This window comes from Heptranchias perlo, chromosome 17 (assembly GCF_035084215.1).
Source record: "Heptranchias perlo isolate sHepPer1 chromosome 17, sHepPer1.hap1, whole genome shotgun sequence".
Taxonomy (NCBI): Eukaryota; Metazoa; Chordata; class Chondrichthyes; order Hexanchiformes; family Hexanchidae; genus Heptranchias; species Heptranchias perlo.
Window position 1 is genome coordinate 31791992 of NC_090341.1, and position 27030 is coordinate 31819021.

The 27030-nt window shown below is 39.9% G+C and overlaps 1 protein-coding gene across 2 annotated transcripts in view; it reads right to left on the bottom strand.

Moving 5' to 3' along the window:
- adamts9 (ADAM metallopeptidase with thrombospondin type 1 motif, 9) overlaps positions 1–27030 on the bottom strand; it is a 259676-nt gene that overhangs the window by 86851 nt on the left and 145795 nt on the right. For both annotated transcript variants that reach the window (XR_010966102.1, XM_067998852.1), the window contains exon 29: positions 1535–1702. Coding sequence is in view for 1 of the 2 variants with exons in the window: in XM_067998852.1 (XP_067854953.1) it covers positions 1535–1702 (168 nt within the window). In the remaining variant the exon portion in view is untranslated. The remainder of the gene's footprint in view (positions 1–1534; positions 1703–27030) is intronic.

Consider the following 27030-nt stretch of genomic DNA (forward strand, 5'->3'; position numbering starts at 1 on the left):
ACCCGCCTGCCTCACGCTGCCGGAAATTCCAATGCATGGCTGCCACTGGGGGTAGGGCACCCAGACTCACCTTTGGAGACCTCATGCAGTCCTTCCTTCGACCCTCTGTGTAAAGAGGCTGCTCCAAAATTGTTTTAAAATTTTTAACCTGATCTTTGGGATCCAGGATGCTTTCCTTGCCTGGCCCCCACAATGGGGCCCACACCTTTACTTCCGGAGGCAGATATGCCTCCCCCCACCAATGTAATGGTGGGTCCTTTCTGGGCTGGGAAGGCGGGAACTTCCAGCATACGGAACACCTGCCCCTGGCCCTATCCCTTCTGACATAGCTGGTCATGTAAGGGGTGGGCAAAGGCTCTGCCACTTACAAGGCCTACCAGGATTTTTCAACTAAGTTCGGGACTCAATGTATCTTGGTGCTGAGCTGTCTGTGAACGATTCTGCTGGACTCACGGCAGGAGGCTGTTGGAACAGTAGAGGAAATCCTCTATCTTTTTAACAAAATACAAGTTGATTTCCTGTAGCATTGCACACGGGAGTCAATACAATGTTTCATCTTCAGGTGAAATGGGGTTAGAGGGCAGGGGATAATTAGAGCAGGGCACACAAATGGAATTCAATACCCACTGTAAAGTTACACACACTGTCCTTATTTCTATATATTACTTTGATTTTACATTATTATTTATAGTTAAACACCAAAATTTGAAAATTTGAGAAGCAGAAATGTAGCATTGGTTGCAGCATAAGAGTTTCTCTACAGTACAGGCTGAGGAGTTAAAGTAAAACTAAGGTACTACAGCACCATCACTGCCAGGAGGGTATAATTACAGTGTGATCATTTTACATAGGCAATTTTCATTATAAATGTGAAGATAGGAATTTATAATGAAAATAGTTGACACACAAGTGTGACAAAACTGTGTCAATAGGAAGCAAAGTTTTTCAAACTGGAAATGCATACAGACATAAGAGTTTTAATATATTACTGATAAATATGAGGGCTGATGTCCTGACTCTTGCCGTACAAGAATGCTACATTCTCCAAGCACAAAGGTCAGGAAAAATGTCCAGGCAAAAAGACCCAAATTGCCTGGTTTCGACCACTTTAATTTTGCCCCAGGATTTGGGGGTTTTCCATGGGAATGAAGCTTGACCTACACCTGCAGAAGGTGCAGGCACAATGCAGCAATGTGCGTGGTGGGGGGGGTCCCCCCTCCTGCCTCATTCTCCAATCAGGACTCTAACCAGCAAACTCATCGGCTGCCAGAAGATCCAGATGCGTTTCGAAATGCAGCTGCGATCCTGGGGCTGGACAGGAGCACACATAAGGTATGCTGTCCTGTCTAGTGCCGGAACAATGGAGGGGAAGATGCCGTAAAAAAAAATCTTCTTTCAAAAAGACAGACTCTTTGGCTGTGTTTATAATTTTGTTATTTCTTTCTTTTTGATCATAGCTTAATACAAAAGTTATAGAGAAACAGACTGCTGAAACAAGGAAAATCTGTAATTTGCCGAAAGTTTTATACTTCACCTCTCCCCAGTTTCCTGTTTTCCATTTAGGACATCTACCTCCTCGGCATCGTTTGTGTGCTTTAGGTCTTTCCAGATGTTTACAGTGCTCTTCCTCTACTTCCTTTCCATCTTTAGTCATGCAGTAAACGGTGCGATACTTACTTCCTTTTCCACAGGAAATGGAGCACTGCAAATAAAGCAATTATAGGAGTTATTTTTTGTTGTTCACTAATAGTTACAGTTTGAAGGAAAGATTTTTCCAGGTCTGCTCTTAGGCACAGGTGATCGTCTGGGCGTAGTGAATATCGGGCAGGTCAGAGGGCACAACTGTAAAGGAACACACCCGATTTTCCTCTATTAATTTTAATAGAAACAAAATCAGTCCCTTTATAGGTGTACATTCTGACCTGCCCAATTTTTCAGTATTCAGTGTGCCCAGCACCTGGACGTAGACCCAGCTTTGAGGTCATGAAAGGTGTAAATGTCCTTCCTTCCTTCCTTCCTCCTTCCCTCCATCCCTTCCTTCCTCCTTTCTTTCTACAGACATACAAAATTACTGTGCCTTAATGAATAATTAGCATATGTACTAATATACAAGGAAAATTAATTCCCTTAATGCATGAAGGCACTTAAAATGGAGATATCTGTAATGATAGCTACTGCATGAGGATACAATTTGAAATCTCTCAAAAGAAAACTCATTAGTTGTGCAGCAATCTTTGAAGAAAATAAGATGGAAGTCTCAAATATTCCACCTGTTCAGATCAGTATAGGGGAAGGCATGGCATTAAGTATCAACATGAAGGAAAATACCACCTTATTTAGCCTTCACTTTGAAGCCACTAATGTCAACCGTTTACAGCAGGTTCACTGAACTATCAAGAATCTGAGTACTTCAGTACAGACATCAGACAAGCCCACTTTGATTTCAGATTAGGCATTACTGAAAGATCAAAGAGGGAATGAAATGGTGACAAATATTTAACATGACAAGTATTCACAGAACAAGGGATTTCACAGTAGGATAATCAAATCTTTACATTTTATTATTTTCAATAAGCACCAGTGAAGTTTGCAACAGTCTGTTAGAAATCCAGGGCTAAAAAGTTTACATCCTTGCAGAAATTATAGTTTAAACATTTCAAAACTGTATGAGCTAAAAACCTGTATAATTAAAAACTGGTATGTTATTTAAAAACTAGTGTGTTAGTTTGATGACTTAAACGTAATGGGACAATGTAAAGAAGCAGCATGACAAATATAATTCAGCTCAGCTTAATAGGTACCATGTAAAACATGGTGCTTAGAGTCGGAAGAAACATTTACTATCTCTTGACCCCAGGTGAAATAAAATGCAGCCATCAAAAACTGGTTAAGATGATAATACTCTTACTAATGAGCAGAAAGCAATAAACTGACATCCCATTGCAAACATTCAGAGGCTCAGAGAAAAAAACATCTGATTAATGAGGGTAACCTAAAAATGTCAGCCAATACCAAAGAGTATACTGTTTGGCTCCTTGGGGAACGAAGCAAAATCTAATTATAGTTGACTGGCATGCTAATGGTAAAAAGCATCACAGGAGATTTTCCTGCGTCTGCTCCCAGATGCACTGGGTCCTCCATTTAAATTAATGGAAGGGAAGTCGGGCTGGTTCCATCAAAGGCTTGCACTCTGACCAGCCTGATTTTAAGATATTTGCTGCGTCCAGGCGATCTAATGCATCCGGGTACAGATGCAGGAAAATTACCTCTTTTATGTCTAGTTGTCCATATCAATGTATGACAATGACCAGAGTTATTGAATTGATGGGTTGCACCAATGAGTACAATTAGTATGAAACAAATGTCTGTATGAATTAAATTACCAACACAATGAGATAATGTAGATGAGGCGGCAAAGGGTGAGGGGAGGGGGGAGCAGGGGTGTCACCACCTGCCTCATTCTCTGCTTTGCTTGTTGGTTGGGCACCCAAGGCGGGTTGCCCAAAGGATATGGTGCCTTGGCCTACCAATCTGACTCAGGAGAGATCACTGGAAGGTCTAATAAGCTACACTACTACCTCTAGGAGTAGTCCAGTGAAGACAACTTTTCAACGAATTCCATGTTATGATCACCATTCACCTAGAGTCACTAGTTTTGAACTGGATTTTCCAATCTTTGACTAGGCTGCTGGAAATCTCTAAAATATGAGCTAGATACCTGGCGCATTATTTTTTCTCACTTGGCTCTCATATCTCACAGTGTGATGGTCTTATTCATTAATGTTAAGATTTTTGATCAATTTTCATCAGCTGCAAAGTGAACAGCTGGACTCCAGTCATGATCCCAATATCTGCCCACCCTCATCCTGCACCCTGTTTAGTTTTGGAAAAGCAGGTACTGTAAGGTTCCTTTAACACAGATTCTTCAGTTTGCAATATTACATATCTAGTTTCCATTATAAAATCTTAATGTTTGCCTTTATTTGTAATCAAAAGACTTACCTTGCAATGTGGAAAACAAACTTGTTCAGGTGTTAAAGCAAAATACAAAACAACATTGAAGTTGCAAAATACCTGACTACTAAAATAAATGATTTATTCATAAACTATATTAAAATTGTTTGATTGGATGGAAATGTAGCAGGTCCTGCTTGGGAACAGGTGATTAAAAGGTAAGTTCTTATAAATCTGCTTTAGCACAGCATTGGCTAATCCTTAACATTTTTCAAGTCATAGCAAGTTATAAGCTTAGCCACAATTATTTGGAAATTCACTGCCAACCAGCCACATGTGGTTTTTGCATAAAGTGTGCATCTTTGGAGTCATTTGAAACAGCATGCAAAAGTTAAAAGTTGCAATCCAATGATGTTCCTGTAGTACTGCATTTCACTAGATAACCATGTTCAATGCCTTATTGCATTCTGATAAGGCTAAGGCTGTATTAATGAAAATTGAATAAATGTTTTAGATAACTAATAAAATGTTGATGTCTCCAAGATGATATTTTACTGATATGCTGTAATAGTAAACTAGGACCAAGTTTAGAGATTATAACAGATATGAAAATCCATGTGGCAAATTGGTGGAGAAACATCATATCTGAGTACTTTCACTAGTTCATCAAATCTTTGATGTTCAAAAGATGTTATTTTGGACCATTATAAAAGTTACTGACATGACTTGCATGGTGTGGAAGACTTATTTATTTATGAAAGCAGCATGTGATTACAAAATTTATTGTAGACATTATAAACTCTGTTCATTTTTTGTTTGCCATAAATAAGACTATTTATTGTTACACGATTTATAGCATGTTTATTCATGATAAGACAGAATGCATTAATCTTATGCATAATGAATGATGTTCACGAAGAAGCAAATTCTGAAAATATCTGCTGCCAATGACATGTGTAGAACTGTATTAGCAATATGATAGAACAGGACCCGAAAGATAAAGTACAAAGCTTTGTTTCCATGTTTGAGATGTGCATAGACCTATGAACAAAATGGAGCTGTCTACTTTTGTTTGAAAATGCCTCACATGATGAAATTATCTTTAATGAATAAGCATCCTAAGGAAACATAAGGTCACAACAGGGGAAAAACAATTATATTTATTTGAAATACTGTTTGAATAATATGACTTGGAGAACTCTGTACACAATGCTTCCTCTCTATGAAGATGATATGAATCTTGCTTTTTTGTAAGAAGTATTTATGCCGAGGTTAACTTTGTAGTAGGAAATACACTAATATATCCATAAGGAGATTTTTAATTTGACAGTGATAGTTCAAAAAGTTAAAAAGTTGACATTTTAGTGCATGACAAATCTACAGGAAGTGATCTTTAAAACAATATGATTGTCAGATAATAAGCTAGACCCTGGGTTATCAGTGAGAGTACAACAAAAAGGACTGCTCATTACTCTGTCTTTGCTTCAGATACTTTACAAGAGAGAACTCCAATCAAAATAAGTGAAAAAGTACCAAATGGTAAGAAACATCAAAGTGAGCTTAACTTATTTTCACAATTTCCTATGAATTGCCTTTTTAAATACTTATACAAAAAGTATTTTGCAAAGTCTGTTTTGCAGCATCTCTGGACAAGACAAATATTTGTAACCATTAAATCAAAACAGTTGCCCTTAGCACAATTTACTATTTAGTACACAAGTTGAACACTTGTGTAGGGACATTTCAGTAACAGTATTGAAATGCATTAAACTACTTCCTCTACACTCTTGTTGCATATAAAGCATCACACTTAAATACAAAATCCTGAATCAAACATAATGGAGGTGATTTTCAGCTGCTCGATGCCCATTTCTTGCCTGATAAAAAGGCGTCCAGCAGATGAAAATTGGCGGAGGGCACCTTGGGCACCCCACTGATGCCAAAGGCCAGCCTGATGCAATTTTCAGGCAGACCTGTAAATGGACGAGCAGGCTGCGTGCCTTTTCCGGCTGGAGGCTGCTCAAACATGCAAATGGGGGTCGTTTCCACCCCCCCCCCACTGCCCCAGACCCAAACTGTCAGCCAGCTCAGCATGTGATCGGTGCTATTTAAATGAGGTCCAAACCCGAAAATGGTTCAGGACACACAAAGCTGGATTTGGGTGGGCAGTGTAATGAATCAAACAACTTGTGCCCATTTTGGGAGAATGTCAAAGACCACTCCCAAAATGTTCTCCAAGTTACTCATTTTTTCCTTAACTTTTGCGTAAATGTGGTGCTCATCTATTTGTGAGGAATGCTACTGTTCCAGCATGGAATACTTTGTCCAATTTTGTCACTTGTGTCAGCCTCAAACAACTCAATCCTCAGTGTTCTTATAATTCAAGCATAATTTGCATGTAGCAAAAGGACACAGTGTATAACAGATCTGAATGTATTGACACAATATGGTATATTTGGTAGGGTGGAAGTTTTGAAGGCTTTGGGCCTGTGAAGGCTGGAGGAGCGATCATATTGGTAAGTACCGTATTAATCAGATTTTATAATTTTCAGAATACATATTACTTAAAAGTATTCATACATGCTGATTGTGCACAAGTGCGTAATAATGTACTACACAAATAGATAAGCATTCTTGTATACGTAACATAATATAGCATCTGCTCTTTTCACAGAGCAAAGAGAACGCAGTGTGCCATCAGCTCAACCAAAAAACACTACGCAACTGAGCACCAACCATCACTACCCCTGCTTGAAGAAGGCACTGGCACGGTTACATACCATGGAAAGTGTAGATATTGGTGAGGAATGTACTACTCAGTAGGGACATCTTGTCTGCACCAGTTAGCCCTTTATTAATCACTACCACCCCTTCCTCACCTGTGGATGGTGCTTCACCTCACCAACACACCAATTGTGTGCAAAGTTTAATAAGGCCCCAAATTCCTTGCTCTGCAGTGGGACCACAGTATTCCGCAGGGGACAGAATGAGGTAGGGGTGCAATAGGGCAGTGTTGAAGAGGTGTAAGAAACTGATGTTGATAATGGGCCTAATGTGGTGTAGGAAGCTCAGCTCAGGATCAAAGAAATGCAGAGGTTATACAATACGAGCAAGCAGCCAAAGAGATTAATGAAAGCCATTGGCACCTTAAAAGCATCATCTCTCACGTATGCTTTCAGTTCTAATCCTGAGGATTTGGACTCCATTAGGCCAATACTGTGGTCCCACTGCAGAGCATGTAATTTGGGCCTTATTAAACTTTGCACACAATTGGTGCATAAGCTCCCCGAATCCTAGGCAATTCCTGCCCACATTGCCCTACGCTCAGTGCATCAATCGTGCAGAAGGCCTCCAACTTTCATGCTTAATATCACAGGAGCCAGTGCCTGAAATGCTACAGTGCTTCAGGTACCATAGGCCACATTGTCAGTCAAGATGCATTTATGGCCCACTTCAATTTACTTGACGAACTCAGAGTCAACCCTGAGAGAGGATTCCAAAATCTCTCAGATCTTCAATGCCCAGTAAGCATTGTAAGGACAAGCCCTCTACCAGTGGCAGAGAGTAGTATAAGATCAGCAGTTGGTAGACATGCCAGTGACATCACATAGCCTTGCATAAGTGACAGTAGGTGCTGCATTGGAAAGTAGTGGGGGTACTTTTGATGTTGTTGTTAGTCAGGTGAGTGGTGGGCAAGGAATAGAAAAATCAATGTAAACCAAGATAAGTACATTTCCTCAGCTTTATGGCACTCTGCAATTTCTCATGAGCAAAATGCAGCCAGTTCCTTTCTCATTACTCTTCAAGCCTCAAAGCATCCAACATGCACTAACCCAAAGAACCACCTTATGAGCCACTGTTATTCATTGTGATCCTCCAACCTGCAAAATGGGCTCTGGAACTTTGATGGTATGTGTGTGTCAAACAGATACCTATTCACCAGGGAGCTCCAAGACAAGTGGGTAGTTCCTGCCACTGTTCTGTAAAATCATTGCAACTTCCCCCTCGCCCACAGCAGCAGTCACATGTTGACGGTTAGCATGTATGCATTTTACTATGATCAAATGTTATATCATAGCAGATCGCACAGTGGCTGAGCAAGTTTAAGTTTTTGAATTTTTGAGTTTTATAAAAAGTGAGGACGGAGGTAATTTTACATTCGTAGTGAGTCAGGCCAGCTGACTCTGGGCAATCGGCACTATTGAGAGTTCAAAGTTCATGATGGTGGACAGCTTTAAGTGCAACCACACAGACCTATATCTATGCTTTAATGCTGGCTTAACTACATTTTAAGATTGCTGGAATGCTAACTTTTATCTTTCTTCAACAGCTAGATACAAAATCTTGCCACATACAGATGCTTGAATTCCTCCAATCAGCTTTCTGCACCTCCCATGGCACTGAAACGGCCCTAAGCAAAGTTACGAAGAACATTCTCTATGACGGCAACGGTGATGTATTATCTATCCGCCTCTCTGCAGTCTTTAACACAGTTGATCACATCCTCCTCCTCTAACACCCCTCCTCTGTTGTCCAGCTCTGTGGGACTGTCCTTGCTTGGTTTCATTCTTACCTATCAAATCATAGCCAGACCATCTCTACCAATGGCTTCTCTTCCCACCCCGAAACTGTCACCTTGGGAATCTCCCAAGCATCCAATCATTGGTCCTCTTCTCTTCCTCATCGACATGCTGCCCTTTAGTGACATCATCCACAGATATGGGGTCAGCTTCTGCAAGACTGCTGATAGCACCCAGCTCTATGTCTCCATCATTTCTGTTGACACCTCCACTTCCTCTGTGCTGTCAGACTGCTTGTTCAACAGCCAGTCTTGGATGAGCTTCATTTTCCCCCAGCTAAACATTAGTAGAACGGAAGCCATTGTCTTTAGCCTCTGCCACAAGATCTGTACCCTTGCACTGACTTAAGCCCCCTCCCCTGCCAATGTCTCATACTGAACCAGCTGATCCAAAACAAGAACATAAGAAATAGGAGCAGGAGTAGGCCATATGGCTCCTTGAGCCAGCTCCGCCATCCAAAAGATCATGGCTGATCTTCATCTCAACTCCACTTGCCTGCCCGATCCCCATATCCCTTGATTCTCTTAGAATCCAAAAATCTATCGATCTCAGTCTTGAATACGCTGAACGACTGAGCATCCACAGCCCTCTGGGGTAGAGAATTCCAAAGATTCACCATTCTCTGAGTGAAAAAATTCCTCCTCATCTCAGTCCTAAATTGCCCAACCCTTATCCTGAGACTATGCCCCCTAGTTCTAGACTCTTCAGCCAGGGGAAACAGCATCTCCGCATCTACCTTGTCAAGCCCTCTAAGAATCTTACACGTTTCAATGAGATCACCTCTCATTCTTCTAAACTCCAGAGAACATACGCCCATTCAACTCAATCTCTCCTCATAGGACAACCCTCTCATCCCAGGAATCAATCTGGTGAACCATCGTTGCACTGCCTCTAAGGCAAGTATATCCTTCCTTAGGTAAGACCACCAAAACTGTAGACAGTACTCCAGGTGTGGTCTCACCAAAGCCCTGTACAATTATGGCAAGACTTCTTTACTCTTATCCTCCAACCCCCTGGCAATAAAGGCCAACATACCATTTGCCTTCCTAATTGCTTGCTGTACCTGCATGTTAACTTTCTGTGTTTCATGGACAAGGACACCCAAATCTCACTGAACACCAATATTTAATAGTTTCTCATCATTTAAAAAATATTCTGTTTTTCTATTCTTTCTACCAAAGTAAATAACTTCACATTTCCCCACATTATACTCCATCCGCCACCTTCTTGCCTACTCACTTAACCTGTCTATATCCCTTTGCAGACTCTTTGTGTCCTCCTCACAGCTTACTTTCCCACCTAGCTTTGTATTGACAGTAAACTTGGATACATTACACTCGGTCCCTTCATCGAAGTCATTAATATAGATTGTAAATAGCTGAGGCCCGAGCACTGATCCTTGCAGCACCCCACTAGTTATAGTCTGCCAACCTGTAAACGACCAGTTTATTCCTACTCTCTCTTTTCTGTCCATTAACCAATCCTCTATCCATGCTAGTATATTACCCCAACCCCATGAGCCCTTATCTTCTGTAACAACCTCTTGTGTGGCACCTTATTGAATGCCTTTTGAAAATCCAAATATACTACATCCACTGGCTCCCCTTTATCTACCTTGCTAGTTACATCTTCAAAAAAGTCTAGTAGATTTGTCAAACACGATTTCCCTTTCATAAAACCATGTTGACTCCGCCTTATCATATGATTTTCTAAGTGCCCTGTTGCCATTTCCTTAATAATGGATTCCAGCATTTTCCTGACAACTGATGTCAGGCGAACTGGCTTGTAGTTCCCTGTTTTCTCTCTCCCTCCTTTCCTGAATAACAGTGTTACATTTGCTACCTTCCAATCCACTAGGACCATTCTAAAATCTAGGGAATTTTGGAAGATCACAACCAATGCATCCACTATCTCTGCAGCCACCTCTTTTAGAATCCTTGGATGTAGCCCATCAGGTCCAGGAGATTTGTCGGCTTTTAGTCCTGTTAATCCAGTACTTTATCTTTACTAATATTAATTACTTTAAGTTCCTCACTCTCATTAGACCCTTGTTTCCCCACTATTTCTTCTACAGTCTTCTACTGTGAAGACAGACACAAAATATTTGTTTAACGTCTCTGCCATTTCCTTATTCCCCATTACAATTTCTCCAGTCTCAGCCTCTAAGGGACCCACATTTACTTTTGCTACTCTCTTCCTTTTTAAAGTCTGCGGCCAGAGTCCTATCCTGCACCAGGTCCTTGCTGACCTACATTGATTCCTGGTCCCCCAATGCCTCAAATTTAAAATCATCATCCTTGCATTTAAACCCCTCCATGGCCTTCCCCCTCCTTAGCTCTTTAACCTTCAACAGTGCTACAACCCTCTCCAGACTCTCCAATTCTTTGGACTCTGGCCTCCTGTGCGGCCATGACTTCAGCTGTCTAGGCTAAGCTCGGAAATTCCATCCCTAAACTCCTCTGCCCTCATCACCTGCCTTCTCTTCCTTTAAGACACTCCTTAAAACCCACCTCTTACCAACCTTTTTGGAGGAGAGTTTTCTAGATTTTCACAACCCCTTGCTTGAAAAAGTGCTTTCTGATTTCACTCCTAAATGGCCTAGCTCTAATTTTAAGATTTTGCCCCCTTGTTCTGGATTCCCCTACCAGAGGAAATAATTTCTTTGGGGTAATTTTATCTTGTGACGCTAGTGTAAAACGGGGAATATCGGATCACCCACCCGTTAAATAGCTCTCCCGATTTTCCTTTCCATTGACTTCAATGTAAGATATTACATTTGTTTAAATTTTTCTTTGGCGTTATCTTTTTCCATCCTGGAATTCCTAAAACATAAATTCCCTCGCTGGGTCTGCTACTGAGCATGCGCAGAACCCATGTGTCTCATACCTCCTGATTAAGCAACTTTGCTGATTTATGCATGCATGCATGAGTTTCACACATGCCAGCTACTTGGGTGCATGTGTGGAGTTTTGTGCAGCCGCACAAGTTGTCAGTGTTTGTGTGTGTGCAGAACTCTGTGGATTTGTGTACCAATGCAATAATATGTTGGGTCATTCTGGAGCGACTTGGAACCATAAATACTGATATTTTAGGTCTGCTGTTGGCTTTTATGTTTCAGTATTTACTATCGTAAAACCTATATTAGATCCCCTTTAACCTTCTCTGTTGCATGAAAAAAGTTACACTTTATTCCGCCTTTCTCACAACTATAATCCATCATTTCTGGTATTATTCTTGTCATCTTCACTGTACTGTTCAATATCCTTCTTATAATGGGGTGAGCCAAACTGCCTGCAATATTTCAAGCATGGCCTAACCAATGTTTTGTATAAATTCAACATCACTTTTTTGTTTTTGTGTTCAATGTCCACATATATAAAACCTAGAATCCCATTTGCCTTTTTATGGATGTTTCGACCTGCACTCTCAGATCTCTCTGCTCCTCCACTTTGTTAAGAATCTTACCATTTAAGATATATTCCCTTTCACTGTTCTTTTTCCCCAAAATACACCACTTCATAATTCTCTGCGTTGAACTGCATTTTAGCAAACCTGCCCGTGTCTCCTACAATCATCTACATACACTCTCACAGTTTGCCATGCTGCTAATTTTGTATTGTCAATATCATTTTTCTTGTGCTCATGTCTAAATCATTTATATAAATGGAATACAAAACAGGTCCTGCAGCACACCATTAATCACATCCTGCCATATCAAAAAATATTCATTTATTCCTACTCACTGCTTTTTGTCCCTAGTCACCTCTTTGTCCATGCAACTACATTTAGTACCAAGTGCCTTATTTGTCACAAGTCTCTCATGTGGCAATTTATCAAATGCCTTCTGAAAATCCATGAGGACAATTTTTGTTTTGAACGATATTTGGGCGGGGAGTACACGGTTTACGTGACTGTCACCCACAGGACTCAGCGTCAGACACTATCGATTTTGGTCCTGGGTCCTCAATAGAATGCAGCTAATGAGCTGAAAGCACGAAACATGCTCTCCAATAGCAGCTTGCCAGTCTGGAGGCAGGAAACGGGGCGGCCAAATGTGAGGGGCCTGCGGCAGCAACTTAATGAGGTACAGAATAAAAAAATGCAACACTTTAGAGCAGCAGGCAACAGAATCTACAGCAGCAAGTACATAACATAAGAAAGTCTTTAAGGTGCAAAAACCACAAGCGACACCAAAAAAATGTCTCCCAAACCTCCATCCAGCTTTCTGTGACTGTAGCTGGAAATGGCCACCTCCCAATTTGTACCACCAACGATGGGTGCTTGGGAGCAGGAATTGGCAATAGTCAGGCAGGCCAAGACAAAAATGGCATCCGGGTCTTAGCTACCTCATCTAACCCTGATTTGCATACATTATTGAGCCGCCTGCTTATTTCTGACAGGAAATGGAGGTCCGCTTAAAAGTCGGAATGGACGGCAACTCAGCGGTAAGTTGGCACTTCCACCAGTCACTTCATTTTGGTCCCATTATTGCCCCATTTTTAAGCACAAACAAGGTGGTTGCGACAGAAAAATCACCCCCCCCTACCCCTATATCCACTGCATTGCTTTTATTGACACTCTTGTAATTTCCCCAAAATATTCAATTAAATTAGTCCAGTAACAACCTGCTTTTTACAAGTTCTAATTGACTACATAAAATGTATAGCATAGAAACAGGCCATTCGGCCCAACAGGTCCATGCTGATGTTTATGCTCCACACGAGCTGCCTCCCCCCTCCCTACTTCATATAACCCTATCAGCATATCCTTCTATTCCTTTCTTCTTCATGTGTTTATCTAGCTTCCTCCTAAAAGCATCTATGCCAGTTGCCTCAACTACTCCTTGTGGTAGCGAGTTCCACATTCTAACCACTTTCTGGCTAAAGAAGTTTCTCCTGAATTCCCAATTGGATTTCTGAGCATTCACTAATTTCATCCAATATTATGGACTATAGAGCCCCAAAATTGCAATATTGACAATATTAGGGTTGTGCCCACCTATAGCAAGGAGAACTGGCCTCATTGAAATTTTCAAGGCTACTAATTGTAATAGGTTCACAGCATCTGGAAAATGGGTGCTGGGAGCTAAGCCCATTAATCAACAATACTGTATGAAAAGTTCAAGACGAAACCAAGAAAATATGCAAAAACAGCAAACTGCACATCCAAAAAAAAAGAAATAAGCTAATGCGGGAAGCAAAATGCAACTTAACATATGTGATCCTACCAAAACAAACACTACTTTTTGATGTATATTTTGGAACAGAAAGGCAGCTTTAGGAATTCAACTCCAGCAGGCCAACCCATTGGTTTACTAATTCATCCACTTTCTATGGCATGGGGACGTTTGAACCAGGCCGGAGAGCTCATTCAAACAACATGAATTTCAGCATGGGGCCTCGTTAGCATAAACATCTCCTTCTCAAGGAAGCTGACCATGGTCAGTAGCGCAGTCTCACTTTCTTTCCTGTCACGAATTGCTGCACACAGCGACTCGGGCATATGCCTGAAATCCCAGCTTGGTTTCATCTGTGGCCCCTCATTGCCAGCAGCGCCTTCCAATTGTCAGGCTTAGCAGTTTATCCACCACTAAAGTAACACTTACTGGCCCATCATTTCTTGGCCTTTTCTTGAGCAGGAGTCTAACATTGGCATATTCCAGTCCTTTGCACAATTCTGTTCCCAAAGATTTTGGAAAATTATAGTTCATGCCTCTGCTATCTCTTCTGCCAGTAGTGACTTTCGCTTCCACTGGCAGCAGTGCGGGTGGGTGACTGTCTCTCCAACTCTTTGTGGACCCAGTGGCATACCTCAGATCCAACCTCCCTGCTAAGTCTGAGCCTCCTCAGGCACGGCTCCTTCTTCATGCCCAGGTAGTTGGCTCAAGTGCAGTAGGCCCGCTGCCTAGTATAGTACCTGCTGCGCCTTGTGAGTTCCTTCTGTTCTCTGTTCTCTCAGACTACGCTCTTTTCTGCCATCATGTTAATGGCTGCTACACTCCTGCTCTTGCTCAGAAACTCCAGTAATATGCACTGCTTTCCAACTCAACTCTTTTCCTTTGTTACCTTTACCACGAGCAGGTTTGACCTGGAGTTAAATATGTTTTGATGCACCTCTGCATCTGTGGAATGTTGTACAAGTTCCTCATTAATAACTTTTAGAAAGACTTTAACAGGTCAAACTGCTGTTTTTGGGAAACTTTTCACTAGTATTTTCTATTCCTCTTTTTGAGAGATATGAACACTCGTAGCAACACTAAGAACGGGTGATTAATCCCTGACATTGCACCATTCTTTTTGCGGTCTACTTTTTTTTATATATAAGGTTCATGATCAGAAGACTGTCAACCCCATGTGTGAACTGAATGATGCTATAATATTTCGCAGGTTTGATCATAAGCTTTTATGATGAGAAAATTTCAATTTGTTACATGCAAATTTAAACTAAATTAATATTTGAGTTTGGGCATTTTATTAAATAAATTTCATAAATCAAATGAGCAAGACCTTTAATTTAACACTTTGGAATTAATCTGTGTGAATCTTTAATAACACTACAGTAATTTTACATGGTACATATTAATTTACATTGTTTGCTAATTCAGCTATCCACACTGACTAATTGGTTAATTTTTTAATTCGCCTATAAAGTAAGCCTTTTCCAAGGCATTTATGAAAGAAGCATTGGAAGGAACTGTAAAAACTTATGTTAAAGCACAAATACAGTGAAGCAATGCATTAACTGACTAACTGAAGTACACACTTCGATCAGCAGAGGGCTTTGTGTTCTACAGTGCTCTGTACTTTTATTAAACTAGTTCATCTGGATTGCTCTTATGCTGACTCCTACTAAAATTCAGATGACTTTTTTGTTCTTGGAATGATGTAAACCTCCATTGTAGTGCATGTTTGATGTTTTATTTTCCATATAAGATATGAGACCATCTCTTTGTAGGGTCATCACCCAAAAGAACTGTTTCACTCCACCACTATTGCTAGATATGGGCTACAACTGTAATGCAGCCAAGTGTGTAGCCTGCTTTGTAACATTCACTTTTTAATCTCAGGTGGCCTACCGGACTGTCATGTATTTTTGATAATTGGAAATAGCTGACTGACTTTTCAATCATTAGAAAACTTACTGGTAGTCAGTAGCCAGAAATCAGTGTGCATGCATATGCAGAGCTCTGCCTTTCCCCACTGAATCGTGTTGCAAGAAAATATTGTATGTGCAACTGCCTCCTTACATCTTTGTTAAATTGCAACAAGGGCTGCATTAGTTAGTGCGGTATAGCATTATAGATATAGCCTATTAATCAAATTCTGCTTCCAAATCATTCTAATTCATAAACATTGCTGATGCCACAGAACACAAAAAATAGGAGCAGGCATAGGCCATACGGCCCCTCAAACCTGCTCTGCCATTCAATAAGATCACGGCTGATCTTCGACCTCAACTCCACTTCCCCACCCATATCCCTTGATTCCCCTAGAGTGCAAAAATCTATATCAGCCTTGAATATATTCAATGACTCCACAGCCCTTTGAGGTAGAGAATTCCAAAGATTCAAAACCTTCTGAGTGAAGAAATTTCTCCTCATCTCAGTCCTAAATGGCCGACCCCTTATCCTGCAACTATGTCCCCGAGTTCTAGACTCTCTAGCCAGGGGAAACAATCTCTCAGCATCTACCCTGTCAAGCCCCCTCAGAATCTCATACGTTTCAATGAGATCACCTCTCATTCATCTAAACTCCAGAGAACATAGGCCCACTTTACTCAATCTCTCATCATAGGACAACCCTCTCATCCCAGGAATCAATCTAGTGAACCTTCATTGGACTGCCTCTAAGGCAAGTATATCCTTCCTTGGATAAGTAGACCAAAACTCTGCACAGTACTCCAGATGTGGTCTCACCAAAGCCCTGTACAACTGTAGCAAGACTTCCTTACTCTTGTACTCCAACCCCCTTGCAATAAAGGCCAACATGACATTTGCCTTCCTAATTGCTTGCTGTACCTGTAGGCTAACTTTCTGTGTGTCTTGTACGAGGTCACCCAGAGTTCTCTGAACACCAACAATTAATAGTTTCTCACCATTAAAAAAATTCTGATAGTTTTAATTATTGAATAAAAGATAAGGGGTTTTAACAGGGCAGGCTATATTAAGCACAACACCATCCTAGCAGTTAAACATCACAATCACGCTTCAGATCACCTATGAACAACACCACTGGAGATCAGTTCATAATATGTAGATTTCTAACCAGTGGATTTGTATTTAGATATGAATCAGTTTTGCTGTTTCCTTTTGGTGTGCAATGGGTAGTCTAACCAATGATATATTGTGTTTCCAATTATTCGTTGCCTGTTTTACGGAGTTCTCCTCTTGTAGCACAACAGGAGTTTTGCCCCACTAAAAGGACTCAATTTTGATGCATTTCTCAAGATGTTCCTAGCCATTCAGTAAAACTTCTGGAGCAGAGATTTGACAAGTTTTAAAACGTGTTAGTCCACTACCTATATCATTGGTTACCATAGCCACAACACTCCAGAAATAGAATTGAATGATTTCCTGCTAGGAGTCAGGCATATGCAAGCAGCTACCAATCTACAACTTTCCTTGGCAGAGTGTGGCTATTTACAGCAATTATATTTTGTGACCTTAAAAGGAGAGGCTGGTTTAAACATATCCACCTTAGCAGCAGAATAATACATAGTAACATTATATCGTGTAATGCACAGTCATTATAGGACAGCATATCCTTTGACTTACTGCATGGAATACCACCACTGTTAGCAAGTTAGAAATAACACTAGTAAGCTCAGGAGGGGGGGGGGGTGATTTACCACAGAGCAAATGAGATAGGGGTGCGGAATAAGTATAGTAGAAGAAAGAATAAGGAAAAGATAGAACGTAGAAGGCTACCAAAGAGTAAAAATAGGACATGGTTAAATTGTCTTTATGCAAATGTTCAATAGTAGTAAAATTGTGGAAACCAGAATCACTAATTGCAATGGGGAGATATAAGCCATGGTTTTGCACTCCAGTGGAATGCTGGCCTACAGTCAGTAGGATCGGCTTTGTGCCTACCTTTTTCTTGCATCCTGACACTGGGCAATTTTCTGTGATCAGGCAGAATAATATCATATCATAATAGTCATAGCAACAGACTTCAGGAGGACATAGACAAACTGGTGAAATGGGCAGACACATGGCAGATAAAATTTAACGAAGAGAAGTATGAAGTGATGCATTTTGGTAGGAAGAACGAGGAGAGGCAATATAAACTAAATGGTACAATTTTAAAGTGGGTTCAGGAACAGATGGAATTGGGGGTGCACATACACAAACCTTCGAAGGTGGAAGGACAAGTTGAGAAGGCCATTCGACCCATTGTGCCTGTACCAGCTCTTTGAAAGAGCTTTCCAATCAGTCCCATTCCCCTGCTCTTTCTCCATAGCCCTGTAAATTTATCCAATTTCCTTTAGAAAGTTTCTATTGAATCTGCTTCCACCATCCTTTTAGGCAGTGCATTCCAGATCATTGCAACTCATTGCGTAAAAAAATGTTTCCTCGTGTCACCTCCGGCTCTTTTGCTGATCACCTTAAATCTGTGTCCTTTGGTTACCGACCCTTCTGCCACTGGAAACAGTTTCTCCTTATTTACTCTGTTAAAACCGTTCATGATTTTGAACACCTCTATCAAATCTCCCCATAAACTTCTCTGTTCTAAGAAGAACAACTCCAGCTTCTCCACATAACTGAAGTCCCTCATCCCTGGCATCATTCTAGTAAATCTCTTCTGCACCCTCTCTAAGGCCTTGACATCCTTCTAAAGTGTAGTGCCCAGAATTGAACACAATACCCTAGCTGAGGCCTAACCAGTGTTTCATAAAGGTTTATCATAACTTCCTTGCTTTTGTACTCTATGCCTCTATTAATAAAGCCCAGGTTCCCATATGCTTTTTTAACAGCCTTCTCAACTTGTCCTACCACCTTCAAAGGTTTGTGTATGTGCACCCCCAATTCCCTCTGTTCCTGCATCCCCTTTAAAATTGTACCATTTAGTTTATATTGCCTCTCCTCATTCTTCCTACCAAAATGCATCACTTCATACTTCTCTTCATTAAATTTTATTTGCCATATGTCTGCCCATTTCACCAGTTTGTCTATGTCCTCCTGAAGTCTGTTACTATCCTCCACATTGTTGACTACATTTCAGAGTTTCGTCTCATCTGCAAACTTTGAAATTATACCATCTATACCCAGGACCAGGTCACTAATATATATCAAAAAGAGCAGTGGTCCTAATACTGAACCCTGGGAAACACCACTGCAAACTTCCCTCCAGTCTGAAAACAACCGTTCACCACTACTCTCTGCTATCTATCCCCTAGCCAATTTTGTATCCATGCTGCCACTGTCCCTTTAATCCCATGGGCTTTAATTTTACTAACTAGTCTGTTATGTGGTACTTTATCAAATGCCTTTTGAAAGTCCATATACACAACATCAACTACACTACCCTCATCAACCTTCTCCGTTACTTCATCAAAGAACTCAATCAAGTTAATTAAACGCAATTTTCCTTTAACAAATCCATGCTGACTCTCATTTATTTGCCCATACTTTTCCAAGTGCCAATTTATTTTGTCCCAGATTATTGACTCTAAAAGTTTCCCCACCACCAACATTAGGCTGACTGGCCCGTAATTGCCAGGTTTATCCCTCTCCCCTTTTTTGAACAGGGGTGTAACATTTGGAATCCTCCAGTACCATCCCCATATCTAAGGAGAATTGGAAGATTGTGGCCAGAGTCTCCACAATTTCCACCCTTTCTTCCCTCAGTAACCTAGGACGCATCCCTTCTGGACTGGCTGATTTTTCTACTTTGAGTACTGTCAACCTTTTAAGTACCTCCTCTTTATCTATTTTTATCCTATCCAATATCACTACCACCTCCTCCTTCACTGCTACAATGGCAGCTTCCTCTTTTCTAGTGAAGATGTATGCGAAGTATTCATTTAGTGCCTCAGCCATGCCTTCTGCCTCCATTGTTCCTTACTTCTAACCAAATAGATTCTGTCTTTGACTCCTCAACTACATCATCCCTTTCCAGTGCTGTAATAGTTTCTTAGATCAATGCTGTCACCATTCACCCCAACCCCCACCTCCTTTCTTTCCATCTCTATCTTTCATGAATTCCTTGTAGCCAGGAGTATTAAGTACCCAATCCTCCCCTCCTTTGAGCCAGGTCCCTGTTATTGCCATTATAGAAACGCCTGTCTATCCCTCTAACTATCAATTCCCCTATAAAATCTGAATTTCTTTTGCCCCCCCCCCCCTCCACACTGTGCAGCCATGGATTTGCTCCTGACTACACTCCCCTGAGCCTATTTTAGGTAGGCTCCTGGCTGGATTCTCCGCTCTACCAGGGAGCCCACCTGGGAGAATGCACAATGGCTGTGGGTGTCTGCTGCTGTATCGTGTGGTCGTCAGCCTCTGGGTTTGTCCGAAAATTTGTTTTTTAAAATTTGTGGTCAAATCCTGCCATAGCTTTTGCAATCAATCACCTTGCAAAAGCTAAGGCGACTCTTTAAATTTTAAATACACTTGACGCCAGCATAGTAACACTGCATTGCAGCCTGTGTGTATTCTGAATAAGCCTGCCTGTATTCTACAGCCCCCATCAATTCTAATGGAAAATCCGATTCATGGCTGGGGGCGCAGGAACCAACATTCTGGATCTCCAATTGATTTCCTGCTCCTGTCTGCTGGAGTTATGCCAGAGACACAGCGAGGGAGAAGGCCCTAGGAGATTGGGACCCAAACTACTGCTGACCCCAAATAATCAGTCTCATCTGTAGCCCCTTTTTCACACTCTGGTTCTTCTCCCACAGCACTGTCATTGTCAACATGTTCCTCCTTTAAAGCATTTAAACATAAATTTTTTGCTTCTTAAAATTAATGTACAGTAAAATCACAGACTACGGGTGCACAGATTAATAATTACCTCATAGGATGCTCACGGGTTTGTAATTAACAACGTTTCCAAGTTTGATATTATACATAAAAAGTTTCAAAAATAGTCCCGGAGAGAGATTTTTTAAACTGATTTTCAATAGCAATAAACATTAAACCATGTCCTATGAACTAGTCACTTCTTTTCTAAACATCAACAAAGAAACCACGATCACAATTGTTTTTGTTCACACATGCTTCTGTTTTCAGGTGTTTTCCATTATTAATAAGTTTAAGTAAATGCCAGATTTGCCTGACATAATGCACTTATAATTCAGTCTCTAGTTTCTATCAAAGTCATTTGGAAAAGCAAAGAAAATCTCAAATGATCACAGAATGGGGAGACACTTTCTTGCTACCCTTTTGGACAGATTGCATGCTGGGAAATTCTTCCAACTGCATATGTTCAGAATGCAAAGATGTGGTTAAAAGCTCTCTCCAACTGCTATGAGGTAAAAACATCCAGATGAAGCCCAGGGTTTTGAAACAGGCTGAGTGCTTGAAGTAAAAACTTCAGTGAAAGTACTAAAAGACACAAAAGACAATTCAATGGGCAAATTTCATCATATCAATATGAATTGTGTAATCTTAATTTTTTGTTTGTTTTATTTTAGACATCATAAATTTTAATTACTGAAAAAAATTGGAGGCTTTTTTTTAGAAAAGTATTTTAAATTATTTGATTAGTTCATCAACATAGACAGAAAACTGTTCACAGAGGGAAATTCAATTATGTGATTATATAGGGAATTTCAATATTAAATATTTACATAAAAGTGTGACAAAAATCACAATAAACAGAAACAAAATTTGTGGCCAAGAAATACCTTCATACACAAGATTTTTAATATCTAAATTCTTTAAAGCCCATGTTAAAACATTTGAGAACAAGAGGTCTCTCAACACAGACACCTGGGGTACACCACTAGCTACATTTGAATAACCTAGGAAATATCTCCTACTCTCCAGGGGTGCAAATAAACAGATTCTACAAAGCAGGAATGTGGAAAGACCCATAAAGATAGCAAATGGGATTCTAGGTTTTATGTATAGAAGTAATGAACACAAAAGCAAGAAGGTGGTAATGAATCTGTACAAGATTTTGTTTAGGCTGCAGTTGGTAGTGTGGTATGCAGTTTTGAATACCCCATTATAGACAGGATGTTGAGGCATGGAAAAGATGCAATGTAGATTCACTGGGATGATACAGGAGATAAGAGGTATAGTTATGAGAGACTTGAAAAACATGGGCTGCATTCACTAGAACAGAGATGGTAAATGGGATTTTAAAAATATGAAAGGATTTGACAGGATAACTAAAAAAACTTATTTCTATTCACCGGTGAATTGATAAAAAGGAGGCATACATTTGGGATTAGCACTGGGAACATAAAAGGGGAAGTTAGAAGAAATTTCCATGCAAAAGATAATTAGAATGTGGAATACCACAAGTGACTATTGAAGCAAAGTCAATTACAAGATTTAAGAGGCAATTCAATAAAAACTTTTAAAAAAATTAAAGATCAGGGAAATGGAATTAAAGTAGATAGCAACAATGAGAAGCTGGCACCAGCACAGGCAAGATGTCCAAATGGCTGGCTACTGTACTGAAATTTTCACAATTCAATGATAATACTTCATCTTGTATGTTTTAACCATAATGTATAGTAGAGAAGCTGGGATTGTTCCCCCTAGTGCAGAGAGGTTAAGGGGAGATTTGATAGAGGTGTTCAAAAATCATGAAGGATTTTGAGAGAGTAAATAAGGAGAAACTGTTTCCAGTGGCAGTAGAGTCAGTAACCTGAGACACAGATTTAAGGTAATTGCCAAAACAATCAGAGATGACATAAGGACATTTTTTTACACAGCAAATTGTTATGATCTGAAATGCACTGCCTGAAAGGGTGATGGAAGCAGGTTCAATAGTAACTTTCAAAAGGGAACTGAATAAATACTTTAAGAGGAAAAATTTGCAGGGCTTTGGGGAAGGAGCAGGGGAGTGGTACTAATTGGAAAGCTCTTTCAAAGAGCCGGCACAGGCACATGGGCCGAATGGCCTCCTTTTGTGTTGCATCATTCTATGATTTTAGCAGCCATAATAGCTTTGTTTCCTTTATAAATAGACTGAATAGTAATTGTGTGGCGAATTTCTAACTCAACAATAGTTTATTTGTAATTACCACTGAATTTGACTCACTTCATTTTATTATAATGGGTTAATAGTTTTGAAAGAAAGAAAAAGTTACCAACAAAGTTTAATATCTTTTTGAGAAATTCAGTTCTAGACATGGAGACTACAATCCCTAGACTGGCCTAAGTGCAGAAACACCTCTTTCACAGATCATGATGAAACCTTCATGTGGAAGACTGTCCTGGACATCAGAAATAAATCCAAACAGGTAAACCATGCATTGAGCTGCTGGACAAAATGCAGACATTGTATCTGAAATAGGTGCTTAAAGATTCCATGTATTTTAACAGTGAGTTCAACTGGATCTTTACTATTTTTAATCTGTTTCATTAAAATCATGAACTAATTCCAAATTACGCTCCTTTATTAGTCGAAGTATTCTGTGAAGAAATATGTTTTGATCGGTCATGTATCTGAAAGTATATCGAACTAGAGATCACCCATTTGACTTCTTGGAGTCTCATGGGACAAGCAAATATAATACCTGAATTTTTCATTTTCACCTGCAGATTTGTAGATTTCATCACAGTTTAGACTCCTGATCAAAGAAGCAGCAATCTTAACAGACGATGGCAAGTTTTACAGGTTTAAGATACAGAAATAATCTATGCTATTTTCCATTCACTATTTGGAATTAGTTCTAATAAAGTAGTGTTTCATGGGACTTATATGTCAATAATATCAATGGAGATTGGTTATCTGCTTACAAGTGGACTTTTCAGCCTGGACAAGAGTTGTCTGAGAGGTGATCTTATAGAGATTTATAAGACAGTTATGGAAATGGAAAAGATAAATCTTGAATAGCAGAGAGTAGGACAAGGGGACACATGTTCAAACTTGACATCTAAGCTGATTTAACAAAATAAACCCAGCATCCTATTCACTTTGTTGCCTCCTCATATTTGACATAGTGAGTCAACTAACAACTATAGATCTTTTTTAACTTCCATCTGACCAAGTTTTATCCCCTCCCTGTTCTCACCAACCTCAACTGGTTCCATGACCCTCAGCAAAATTGATTTCAAAATGCTCATTTTTGTTTACAATTCCTCTCCATCTCCTCTAGCCCTACAACCCAGCTGGCATGTTCTACTGATCTGATGCAGGCCTGCTGCTCATACCCTCACTTTGCTCCTACATTGGTAGCTGATCCCTCAGCCATCACAATCCTGCATTCTGTAATTCTCTTCCTAAATTTGTGCACCTTTCTACATTTCTCTCTACCTTGAAAGCCTCCCCAAAACCTATATTTTCCACCACACTTTCGGCTGTGTTCTGAACTCACCTCCTCCTAATTCCTGCTTGGTTTCCATTCCCCTTTTCAGGGCAACCTCCTTTCAGCTTGATGTTAGCTGTAAACTTACTTAGTTTACATTGAGACTACTTCCCAGGTCATTTTCTGTTCATCAAGAACAGAAAAGGTTCCAGCATAGACCTCACTCAATACTTTTCTCCATAGTGACCTAATTCCCTTTACAATTACCTTCTGCTTCTTTTCCGAACCATTTTCTTTGTTAGCAGTTACTACTCCATGTACATGACTTACCCTCAATAGCTACTGAATTAAGTATGTAGGGGAGTTTCTCATATTGTACCTTATCAAAGCCCTTTTGGGAATCCATGTGTGCTGTGTCATGCGTTCTTCCCATTAATGTGGAATCATATCTCACAAAAAATGTCTATGAGATTAGTCAGTCAAGATCTATTCTTTCTAAAGCAGTGTAGATGACTGTGTATCAGGAATTTAAGTTCTGAGGAAGATTAAAGATTAAGGATCGTTTCCCTTGGATAAAGGAAGACTTCAAGGTAACCTAATTGAAGTTTTCATGATTATGAAGGGAATTAACACAATTGATCCAAGTTAATTGTTCGCGATGGAAATAGATTCAAATACATGGGTACGCAAGTCAAAAATTAGGAAATTAGGTGTAGAAGGGAAATGAGCCTAAATTTTCATCCCAGACTGTTACAGAATAAGTTACCAGGCAAAATCAGTGAAGTGCATGATACTAATGAGTAGAAGAGACAAATGGCTGTGTTTCTGGAGAGAGAAGGGAGTGAATAATATTATAAGAATCTGGGTAGGTGGGGTGATTGGGTGTTAGGTCTAGTGCATTTTTTCTGTTCTGAAAAATGTTATCTCTTTATATAACACAATAGGGTGGGGGGGCGGGGAGAAGAGAAAGTATACTTCATTAAGTTAAGAACACACAGGAAAAAGACTGTGTTTGTTATGGCATTAAAACAACAAACAACTCAAAGTACCTTAGTTTAAAAAAATGTCACTTACCCATTTTCTCAATTTTATTTCTTCGGCTCTTTGGCCATTTTTGCATCATGCACCATTCCCCCCCGCCACCGACAGGATTGCAGGCAGCCTTCCTCCAAGGCCCCTGACATTAAGCTAAGTGTTTATGTTGATCAAAAATAATCATTTATTTCTTTAATATTCTTATCTCAGTGATGTATCTTTACATAGTTGAAACCTAAATCACAAGGGGCTGTATAGGGACAGGAGTAGGCCATTTTTAGCCACTTGACCCTCTTCCGCCATTCAATGAGATCATGGTTGATCTGTGACCTAACTCCATATACCTGTCTTAGCCCATATCCCTTACTACCTTTGGTTAACAAAAATCTATCAATCTCAGGTTTAAAATTAACAATTGAGCTAGCATCAACTGCCATTTGCGGAAGAGAGTTCCAAACTTCTACCACCCTTTGCATGTAGAAGTATTTCCTAACTTCCCTCCTGAAAGTCCTGGCTCTAATTTTTAGGCTATGTCCCCTAGTCGTAGACTCCCCAACCAGCAGAAATTGTTTCTCTCTACCTACCCTATCAGTTCCCCTTAATATCTTGAAAACTTTGATCAAATCACCCTTTAATCTTTTAAATTCCAGGGAATACAACCCTAGTTTGCGTAATCGCTCCTTGTAATTTAACCCTTGGACTCCAAGTATCATTCTAGTAAATCTACGCTGCACTCCCTTCCAAGGCCAATATATCCTTCCTAAAGTGCGGTACCCAGAACCGAACACAGTACTCCAGGTGCGGTCTAACCAGAGCTTTGTATAGCTGTAGCATAACTTCTACCTCCTTGTATTCTAGTCTCCTAGATATAAAGGCCTTTTTGATCATTTTCTGTAATTTTTCATCATTTAGAAAGTAATCTAATTTATCCTTTTTAGGTCCAAAGTGGTTGACCTCACACTTGCACGGTTTTGCCCATTCACTTAATCCAATAATATCTCTGTAATTTTATGCCTCCACCTACACTGCATACAATGCTGCCTATCTTTGTGTCATCGGCAACCTTTGATATGTGGCTCTCTATCCAGTCATCTAAGTCGCTGATACAGTGAATAGTTGAGGCCCCAACAGAGATCCCTTTGGGACATCACTAGACACATCCTGCCAATTTGAGTACTTGTCTCTATTCTCTGTCTCCTGCTGCTCATTTTCCTTTTTTCAAAAAAAGGTAAAAATCTTGTTTTTTGGTTAAAAAATTGTGAAAAATGATTTTGTTTATCAGTATGTTATTTGTGGAAATGACCAATAGTTATAAAAGCCAAATCAATAAGGTATGCAGCATAACAATGTTGTAAAAACTGATACTTGTAAAAACAAATATTTTCATCTGCATCAGTTCTATAGGATGTGTATTTGCTTTGGTTACATAGACTACAGACCATTTACATGTTTCAAACCATAGAACAAAAATTGGTTCTAGGATTTCTGCTAACCTGTAGGATCTGATTGCATATTTGCAGAATTGCACTTCAGTTTATTATAAAAATAAAATGCACTATTGCCACGTCTATTCAACCTCACATACAAATGATTTTAAACAATTTTGTTGGTAATTTTAATAAAAATTCAAACTCTATAACAGAAGTGGGGTGCAAGGACCATCCACATCAATTAGAAAAGACCCTTGTTAGGTTTGCCGTGAATCTAATGAAGGATTTTTAAATTGAAGTGACCCATTACATGTATATTCCACTTCTACCCATAATGGACATGGCAGGAAAACTATTTTGACAGTGATCCAATTGGAAAATTGTGCTTTTCCTATTTTGAGTGGCATAAATCTGTCCATCTTTCCTCCCACATCAGCAAGTTGGAATTTCTAGAACTTGCTGACGCTGAAGAGTTGCCTCCACCCCAGGCACATAGGAGCTAGAGGTATTAATATGAAGGCTGCCCTCTTGTGAACTTTCATATCATTATTTTCTTATTTCAGGCCTGTGAATTTCAAGCTGTTGGTGCAAAGGTAATAATG